This window comes from Poecilia reticulata, linkage group LG4 (assembly GCF_000633615.1).
Source record: "Poecilia reticulata strain Guanapo linkage group LG4, Guppy_female_1.0+MT, whole genome shotgun sequence".
Taxonomy (NCBI): Eukaryota; Metazoa; Chordata; class Actinopteri; order Cyprinodontiformes; family Poeciliidae; genus Poecilia; species Poecilia reticulata.
This window is the reverse complement of record NC_024334.1, coordinates 14,374,838-14,385,285: the sequence shown is the minus strand read 5'-3', so window position 1 is coordinate 14,385,285 and position 10,448 is coordinate 14,374,838. Positions and strand designations below refer to the sequence as shown.

At 38.6% G+C, this 10,448-nt stretch overlaps 1 protein-coding gene across 1 annotated transcript in view; it reads right to left on the bottom strand.

Annotated features, from left to right (window-relative positions):
* LOC103464024 (uncharacterized) overlaps positions 1–10,448 on the bottom strand; it is a 74,229-nt gene that overhangs the window by 9,489 nt on the left and 54,292 nt on the right. Inside the window, exon 12 of the mRNA XM_008407819.2 lies at positions 6,346–6,495. Coding sequence (XP_008406041.1) covers positions 6,346–6,495 — 150 coding nt within the window. The remainder of the gene's footprint in view (positions 1–6,345; positions 6,496–10,448) is intronic.

Here is a 10,448-nt window from a genome sequence, read left to right as displayed (position 1 = left end):
GATAGATAGATAGATAGATAGATAGATAGATAGATAGATAGATAGATAGATAGATAGATAGATAGATAGATAGATAGATAGATAGATAGATAGATTGATTGATAGATTGATTCAATTTTATTGTCATTGCACATGTCCCAAGTACAGGCAACGGGATGCAGTTTGCATCCATCCAGAAGTGCCTGAGCAAGTTATAAATATAATATATATGGTGAACTAAATATCATACAGATGTAAATGTCCACAGCTATGGCTGTGGTGAATGTACAGGTTGTGAACAAAAATATACAAATGTATGTACAAGATGGCTGTAGAGTCACATGACTCCACATTTGAATCAAGAAGGGTTTCACCAGGGTAGACCAAGAGCTTTTAAATCAATGGGTGTGGTGCCAGTTTTAAGGTGATGCAAAATCCATTTTTTTAACTTTAAATTTTTTGTGTACTTTGAGTGTCTAAGAGTGCAAAAAATGTACATTTATTTTCTCCTGGTGCTGCACAGATACCCTTTTTTTCTTTTTTCTTTTTGGATTACATTTTTCAGTCTATTCATTTTTCTTTATTCCCCAAAAACATTTTCTTGTCTATGACCTTGCCACATTTGCTATGGAACTGCTAAACAAGGTCCTAACTTCTTGTTAAGTTTTATGATCGGCAGCAATTTTGTAGTTCAAGTTCAGTTGTGCCAAAGTTGCAAGTAAGCAAGTCAAAAGGTTTGGTTCTAGCGTGTATTAACACACAGGAAGAGGCTCTGTCCCTCAGCATCGGAGCCTCTTCAAAGTGCATGGGGCATTTAATTACGAGTGCTTCAGCGAAGTGTGCCAGTGCCAAGAGGGATTTTCCAAAACACTTTGTCTGATTGAGAATATAACTGTTCTGTATGTTTTGAATTCAGTTATTTGTTTTTGTTTTTGCCATTTTTGCCTTGGGAGAAAAAAAGATCCAAATGCATTCAGTGAAGTTCTTGACGACTCCTTAATCATGTCTAGGCTTTGTTTACTTCATTCATATTGTGGTGGCATTAATATTTTAATATGTATCTGACATGCATGGACATTACAGTTAAACTATGGCTCCAACAAGTAAGATTTAATGGACAAGTCTTCTGTTGTTGGCGTCTTTAATAAACATGGGAATAAATTGTTTCTCTGCCAGTAGATAAATGAATCGCTGCTATCAGTCTACAAAAATGGCTGAATGGGGTAGAGTGGAACGCTCTGTGACCTGGAGGGGGGCAGGGCGTGAAAGGTCTCGTTCACGTTTAAAAAGACCGCAGCACGAATTGCTCTAAAACGAGTTGCTCTAAAACGAGTTGCTCTAAAACGAGTTGCTCTAAAAATGCCTCAGAACAGAGGTAAACCAGGGGTCTGTGGAGCTACAATAACCAGGTATTCTGTTCAAAGTATTGCAGTTCTACTTCATATAAGTGAATGATTTAAAAGTGAAAAAGGTTTAAAGGCACTTTACATCTCCAAGCTACTGCTTTTTCCTGACCTCACTGCATTTCACTGATATTTAAGTCCACCCTTCCGTACATCAGTCATCATATGCCTCCCATTGGCTGTGCTGCCTAATGCTCATTCTTCTTTCACACTTTTTTGCATATTGCTACATTTTGGACATGGAAATGATTGTAACTGTGAGCTACAAGCCTGGAAACAATCCAAACAGATATGTTAACATTTTATGAATAACTCTTCTATGGGAATTAATACATCCCACACACCATTAATAACAGATTTCTGGTTCACATTTTTTTTTTGCTTGTTCCTCCGTCTCCACATCTTCTTCAGATATTTCTTTTGACATTCCAGAGTCTTTTCTTCATACCTCTAATAATTAACACCCACTAGACATAACACACTTTGCACCAGCTATTCTAATTTGATTATGCTCACCTCCACATCTTGATTCCTGACCTTCTCTGATGTCAAAAGCATTTTAATCAAGTTTGCTCTGCTAAATGTTAGGTCCCTCTATGGGAAGATTTATGGTAATGATTTGATTTTCTTCATAATTTAGACTCCTTTAGACTGATACCTGGAGCTAAAGAAAATGTGCTCCAACTTCCAACGTGTGCTTGAATTTCAGTAATTTTCACTTCCTCAGGCTGAGTGGCAGTAGTGCTCGCTCTTACAGTGGGTTATAAAAAGACTCTCCTGGCTGTAGATTTAGCAGCTTGCACAGAAACTAACTTGCAAATTCAGGAATTAGAATAAAGTTTACAGATTTGAGTAAATTTAAAGTTGCATTATTTTCCATTTCAATTCTTTTTCAATTTTCTTCATGGTTTTAAACTCATTTTTCAGTTGTTTTTTTTTAAACTGGTCAAAATCACTGTTTAAAGCCATGTTGAATACTGTATGGGTCCCCTTGCCTTTACACACAGATGAACTTTAATTTAATCTTATTCTTAAAGTAAAGCCACAGTTACAGTGTGGTGTTGCCCCCCCTTTTAAGTTACAGCTGCTTAAGTGTTTTTCAATAAATTAAAATGTGTTTTCTCATTAGGCTTATTTGTCAGATTAAAAATATCCTTTCAAAATAATCTTTAAGATGATATTAAACATGCATACATAAACCCACATTTTTGTATTACAAAATGTTTTTTATTGTCTCAGATTATAATTTAAAATATTTTTTTTCATAAACTGAAGTGAAAAATCATCATACTTAATCAAAATAAAAGCTGGAAAATAAACTACTGTGTGTAATTAAAGTATATAATGTGTTTCACTAAGTGGTGAAGTTCTTAACATAAATGGACTTTCCCATAACATGCTATTTTATTAAATGGGTTTTCAAAGAGAGCATATGTAAGGTCAAACACTGATGTTGGATGATTAGTTTGAGGTCAGTACTCAAGTGTAGAGCAGGCAAGCTGCTCCATATCAAACACAAACACTCTTTACTTTGTGCACCAGTGAATGGTCATATTGAATCTTCAAATTTTACAATAATTTGAAACTAAAAAATAGAAACCATTTTGGAGAAATAATTGTTTTAATCATGAGGGTTTTCTAGTGGCATACTATTCTAATCACCCAAGAGCTGTTATAAAACCTGTTAAAATACTGTACAAACGAGCCAAGTAAAAAAAAGCCTACAATTCAATATTATTAATAATTGAGCACTTTGTCATAAAGTGCTCAATTAGTACTCAACTAACCTCTCAAGTGTAGAGGTTAGTTGAGTACTAACCTCTACACTTGAGGTTAGTACTCAAGTGTAGAGCAGGCAAGCTGCTCCATATCAAACACAAACACTCTTTACTTTGTGCACCAGTGAATGGCCATATTGGAACAGTCAGGAAAGATCTGACATATTTCAAAATGTTTTTGTATGCTGTACCACCTGATTTCCTCAGTGTAATGAAATGGCATCAGACTTATAAAGAGCTTTATGGGCTCCACACTCTGGGAGTGATGTCACTCTGTTGTGATGTCAACCTGTTGTGTATGTATTCCTCAACACACTTCAGCAAACCTTCTCCATTTATGAATGGAGAGGAAATGAAAGCATTATTGTTTTTTATTTATTTATTTTATAAATATTAAATAAATATTAATTACATTTCACCAGGAAAATCGCATTGAGATTAAAAAGATTTGTTTGCTAGAGAATCCTGGCCAAGACTGGCAGCATTAACATTAGTAATCTCAACCAACTTAACACTATAGAAAAACCCACTAGATACTACAGATGAGACACATTAGCATTTTCAAATTTCAACCAATAACTTTCATCCACCCAAACGTCAGAACACTAAAACTGCTGCATGTCTAAACATTAACCTCTGATTGTGAGGCAAACTACAAGGCTACAGAGTTCCCTGGACTCTCTTTCGTCTTTGTTAATTCCCCCTCCTACCTCATCTAAACAGTGTCAAAAACCCATAACTGTTTCCAAAGAGTCAACAGATGAAGTGAAACAAGGTTAAAGGAAAGGGATTTGTGGAAGTATAAACAACCATGTGCTCTGAGCAGATGTTTTCTTTTCTTTCCTGTTACTAATTTACAGAAATCCACAAGAGGGCAATGTTGTTCCACTCAAACCCTGTCAAGGAAGAGAGGAAGTCGTACCTTTCATTGAAGGTGTCTGAGCCATATGGGTCACAGTCAGTGTTTTTTTTAAGATGAACAATGAACAGTGATGGGTTTAAGGGGGAAGGGGGGGAATAACAGAAATAAAAATTCATGCCAAGCAATCAGAATGAAATGGTTTTTCTGCAAATCAGCGTAATAAAAGAGGCTTTAATGGAAAAGGAAGGCCGGAGCCAGGGAACCGTTGCAATCCAAAGATACTTTGAAATAATTACATATTCTGCTCAAGAGCTGTTAATTGCACATATTCACAGCTTTCTGCTGATGTATCATCACTGTCACTCTTGGCCATCAGCGATACAAAATCACCCAGAGTCAGAAGCACAAATGGAAATCTGCTGCAGCCTCTTTCTGATCTCAGAATGGTTGTTGACAATATAAAGCCATAAACGAGCCTTGTGCTCGGAAATGTTCTCTGACAAAGTGTCATTCTGTTTTTTTTACGATAGGAATGGCTGCCTTCGCAGGCTCTGATTCTGCACCACTGTACCTCGCCGTCTCTCAACAACAATTTTCAAATCAAGAAGAAAAAGGTAAGTGAACCATATGGTAGGCGAATTAACTATCAGCCTCCATTTTCATGAATATAACATCAAGAAATTCTCGGAGAGGATCAGATTTGAAACAGAAAGTTGGGCGTCCAGCAACAGCAAACCGGTCTTGATGAAGTCACATGACGCTGGAGAGCAACTTAACACCTCAGTTTGACTCAGTCTTTCTGAGGACCATAATACATTTGGAGGCTTATTTCAGAACCAATACACAAAGGTCACCAGGATTCTGTCAAATAATGTTTGACAGTTCTTTCTAGACAGAATGTTGAAATACAGAGGCTTACAATATTAAAGTCTATAGTTTGGTTTGCACATGGAATCAGCCTCTTTTACTTAAATGCACCTAAATAAATCTGGTGCACTAACTCTATTCCAGGACTCAGCATCTTAGTACACAGATCTAATGTAACTTCAGTATATATGTAGCTGTTGTTTGAAGGCCTCTGAGGATTGTGAGAAGAAAATTGTAAAGATGTTTAAATGGGGGGTGTTATGTATTTTCCAAGCATAGTGCCTCAATTAAGTAGCTAGGTTACCTTCAGTTATTGTGAAAATGTGAAATCAAATATGACTTAAAAGAAATTTGTCTTTGCAATTTAAACCCTCCCGACCCCACTAAGGGACAAGGGTGTACAGAAATTGGATGGATGGATGCAATTTAACACCTTGAAATTGTGCCCCTGTCTCTTTAAGAAGCTCCTGCTCTTTCTGACTTTTCACAAAAATGTATGTGGGGACCTTTAGTTATGTTTTCCAGTCTTGTCAGATAGGTTTGTTAGTTTGTTTCCATGACGCCATGACTTGACCAGCTATATTTTCTATGAACCATCAGAGGGTGCTGTAGAGAAATTTAATAATTCAGGACAAGGGGGGCTCAGGTCTCGCTGCATGGGACAGGCCCTGACTAGCCTGTGCAGGCCAGCCAACCTCTTTTCCATCCTATAGAGTCGGAGATCTGGGAGGGAAAAGGGGGACTGAGGTCTCCCTGCATGGGACAGGCCCTGGGACTTCCGGTTTGAGGGTCGGGGGGAGGTGGGTGGGGGAGGGTGAGTGGGGGATGGATGAGTGGGGGTTTTTGGATGAGTGGAAGATACATGGTATGTGCAGTTGTTCCTAGGAATCCCAGGTGAGGCTCAGCTCACTGCTGCCTCACCGGCTTCACTTCTGAGCATTGAATGGGAAAATTCAGTGATTTTCAAGAAAAAATAATCAGAATTGGTGAAGTTAAATGAAAAATAGATACTTTGTAGTACAAACCACAGGGTGAAAATAGCAATATAAATTATTTCATCATTATATATTATTTTTCCATGATGGCAGATGGCAGGTGAGGCTCTACCTCACCTGCCTCCCCTGACACCTGAAGCCGACAGCTGAATGGACAAACAACCACATTAAAACTCTGAGCTCTCATAGACCCCAGTGTTAAAACTTACAGCAGAAACAAACACATTTACAGCCAGAAATCTAAGATGAAACATCCATAATTCAATAAGATAGTGAAATAAAAATGCAATCCATTATTGATAAAAAGGGATCACTGAGTCAACCTGGGATGTGTCTGAATCTTCAGCTTCTCTGTCAGATTCAGCCTACAGACTGCTTCTCTCAGGGAAATCTCATTTTGTGCAAAAGGGCCTGGAGGAGAGCAACAGCAGAAGATCAGGGGAGTTGGAGTTAACACTTACTGCTCCAATGAGACGTTGGAGATCAGCAGGTGGGGGGCTGAAGACGGAGGAGCAGGGGGGCTGCTGGAGGTGGGTGGGGTTGTTGTGTCAGTGGCCATCCTCCTCTCTGGTGATGACGTCTGTGGGACGATCTCCAGCACTGCCCAGCACCTGGTAAACACACGCACACACACACGCGCGTACGCACACGCGCACACACACACACACGCACGCACACACGCACACACACACACACACACTGAAAGTTACTCAATAATTAAAACTTGTGTTGCATACATAAATGAGTCATGAACTTACATGTTTAGCGAGTGAAGATCTTTGGTACTTGGAACTTTGTGGACCATCATTTGATTGGCTCTGACAGGAAAAAATGCATTTTTTCTCCCAAAGCATTATGCATTTTTTGTAACGTTTTGGTGCATTAACACATGAACATTAAATATCTACAGATACATTGCAATCGTTGACTGGATTGTTGATCTTCCAGTATATCTGGTGTACACTTTTGTTTGTGTTTTTGTTCTTCCAATTTTTTATGCAATTCCTTGGATCTTTTAGTTCTTAATTTTTTTAAGTGTGATGCCATTGCTATAATTTTCCCCCGCTATGGGACACCGCTTTAAGAGTGTCCCATAATATCGGAGAAGATACTTCTCCATTGTCATTCAGATCTAAAAAAAACAACACATTTCTTTCCGTATTTCCTGTTTGAACCACTGGTTATTAAGAAAATCTTAATATATTAATTTAGTTTCCATATATTATTTCCTTTCTGTAAGCCAAGGTCCACTGTTAAATATACAGCTGAGTGGTCACTCACATCTATTGTTCAGATCTCACATTTATCCATCTTGTCCCTGTCTTGTAAGTGTCAAAAAATAATAAATTCTTGTGTACACTGAATGAGTGGCTGAATAGTGTGTATAGTCCTTTTTACTGGGCTAAAAGTCTCTCCATATGTCTATCAGACCAACTTTCTTAAATAACGTAACAGGGTTTCCCCCTACATTGGCTCTCACAAGCACAAACCTGCCTTCCTTATCCGCCAGTTCAAATAATTTTTCAAATTGTATCTTGTTTGAAATAAGAGTAGCTACTCCTCTTGTATGCCCTGATTTGTATGAAGAGAAGAACAAACCAATTCTTCCTAGTTTTTCTTGTTCACTTTTGTTTAGGTAGGTTTCTTGTAAGTACACTATGTGAGCATGTTCCTTTTTCATTTTTGATAAGATTTTACTTCGTTTAATTGGGCTGAGTAGACCATTAACATTAAAAGTAATTATATTTATCTTATTGTTAGCCATATCTGATTGTCTTGTTGATCATTTTGAGATGTTTGAACAGAGGAACAGCCAGCTCAAGCAGCCATCTAGGAAGGTGACGTCACCGGAACCTCCACAAAGGAGAGCTTTTAAAAGATGGTTTGGGCTTCGCTGCATGCAGGAGGAAATGACACAAGTAGTCTGCATGCCAATGAAATACAGCCAGTTTTATTTAGATATTTCCTGTTTTTTTTTTTTTTAAAACCATTTCTTTTTTTGGATTTCATTGACTATCAGTACTGTAATTTAAGCAGGACTGCCAAAACAATATAAAGCCTGAATAAGATCAATGACTGCCAGCTGACCAGCAGCACACAGCAGCATGTGATCCTTGGGAAAACTCTGTTGCTTCCCACTCTTTCTTCAGCATCTTACTAGGACTTAAACCAGATTAAAACCTCAGTATACCTGTTCTAGTGTGGACAGACAGGATCTGAGACCAGATATTTACATTCTATCTCCAGCTTCTGTAACTGCTACCTGCTGAGAAAGAGCTGCATTTATCCATAAATCTTTTTGAATACTAAACTATGAATGGCTTTTTCCCCCTTTCTCCTAGACGGAGCAACTGAAGCAGCTATTGCTGCAATCAAATATATTTACTGTTTTTCAACTCTTAGATTTTAACACAGGCAGAGCTGATCTGTTTGGCTCCGTTTCTCCTACCGTGTTTCCCCGATAGTAAGACACCCCCGATTGTAAGACGTATCGGGGGTTTCAGGGGGGTTGGCTAATATAAGCCGAAACACGGGGGTATTGCCGCCTTCCTCTCATCTAGCTGCGCGCCGCCTCCTGCCCACGTCCGCACCGTCCCCCTCTCCATACGTCACCGCACCGTCCCCTGYACTTGTCACTGCCGCCTCCTGCTTAAAATACGGTAATACAATACTGTTCAGGTTGTTAATAAATGTTAATTTTATGGTTAAAACAAAAAATTTGACAATTTTTTTCCAATATAAGACATAACCCGAAAGTAAGACATAGTGGGGCTTTTGGGGATAAACGGTAGTAGATGCCACTACTGCCATTAACATTTAACTTTTCCTTACATTTGACCAGTAAGGCACAAAGACAAAGGTACATATAAAAAATATTTTCTATGTATTTTTCCAAAAAATATTAACAAAAGAATTTCAACAACAAATCTAAAAAATATAGCAAAATGGGCCCAAAAGAAATCAACTAAGAGATACCTAACTCAGGATAACAAACCAAAAACTGACCACAAAGGCTAGCCTACACAAAGGAGGAGGGGTGGGAGAAGAGACAAAGACAAACAATGCATAAGCATAAATAACTAATTCAAACCAAAACATTTTGACTAGAACACAACTATAAAAAACAAAACAACCGAACACCGAAAATGTTTTAGCAATTGTGAAATTAGTAGAGAGGAAGAATCTTCAACATCATGTCTCCTGCTTCCAGCAGCCTGATGGATTGTTCCACTTCTTGGTTTGCCTTACCACCAATCATCTTCCCCCACCCAGTCCTTCAAACTCAGCAAAACAAAATAATTAATGATCTAAATAAACATAAAGTATTTACTAAATGTGTGCACTCATAAACAACCCAATGCAATAACAACCACCAAAAAAAATATAAAATTCTACCTATATTATGTGAAAACATTTAAATAAATACTAACACTCTGATATTTATTTATTTTATTTTTTTACGGGAATTTCCTTTAATAGTAGCACAACTCAAACAGCAAACATGAAAAGAAAATCAGCAGGCTTTTATGTTTATTATTAAGCCGGACTTCCTTATGGTTACAAGTCCAGTCAGGATCTTGGTAAATTTTGGAGGTGTAGCAGTCTAAAGCCTTGTTCCCACTGAGCCGGGTTATTTTGGGATGCTATTTTATTTTTTTCCATAGTACAAGTGGCCTATTCAACCGATCTGTACCTCACTGTTCCTGGGCCTCCTTCAATGGTACAGTACAAGTAGGGTGGAACCAGTCCCACAACATAGTCAGTTGAATAGGGAACAGAAAAATATCACTGTTTGACAAACATGAGACATAAAGAAGCAGCATTAGACGTTTGTAGCTTAACCCCGCCGACCCAGTGAGTCTAAAGGAGGTTGGAACCGGTCTTCTGAATACGTCAGGCCCTTCTCCACAGGCTTGGATTTAACCGCTTCATTGTAGTTTTACGGAACCACCGGGGTTAGAGCAAACCGGTCCTTCCCATGTATTTCATGCAAATGATTTGATTGGCATTCGTTGAGCAGCCCCTGGATTTCCATCAACAAAAATGCTCACCACCTGCCCATATTCGTACTGACATAGTGAGACTACACTGCCAATGGCGACACATTCAACTTGGCAATAACCAAACCAGACCTTAACTGGCTAGAGTGAGACCTGACAATGGAGATGGGGGTATAGTGGACCAAACCGAACCAACTCGTGCTGTACTGCTCATAAAATGAGCCATAGCTGACACTGACAGCCAAGCAGTCTTACCGCTTTAAAGGCCTCAGCGGGACAACAGATGGATTTTAGACTGAAATAAATGAGACCGTAACCCTGCAAAGAACAGGTTCTGAAAAGTTTGTTATAAACCTACACTCACATTGGAGGATATTTTTCGTCTTGTTTTTTTAAATTTGACACACTAGCACTACCACTTTGTGCTAATTTCTTCCCTCCAACACCAATTGTAGCTGATCTTGTTTTCCTGCTGCTAAACCGGCCATAGGGATCCTATTTCTTGTATACTGAGCAGACACCGCTCCTGAGCAGTGTGTCTGTTGGGTTATGCGCTGCATAGC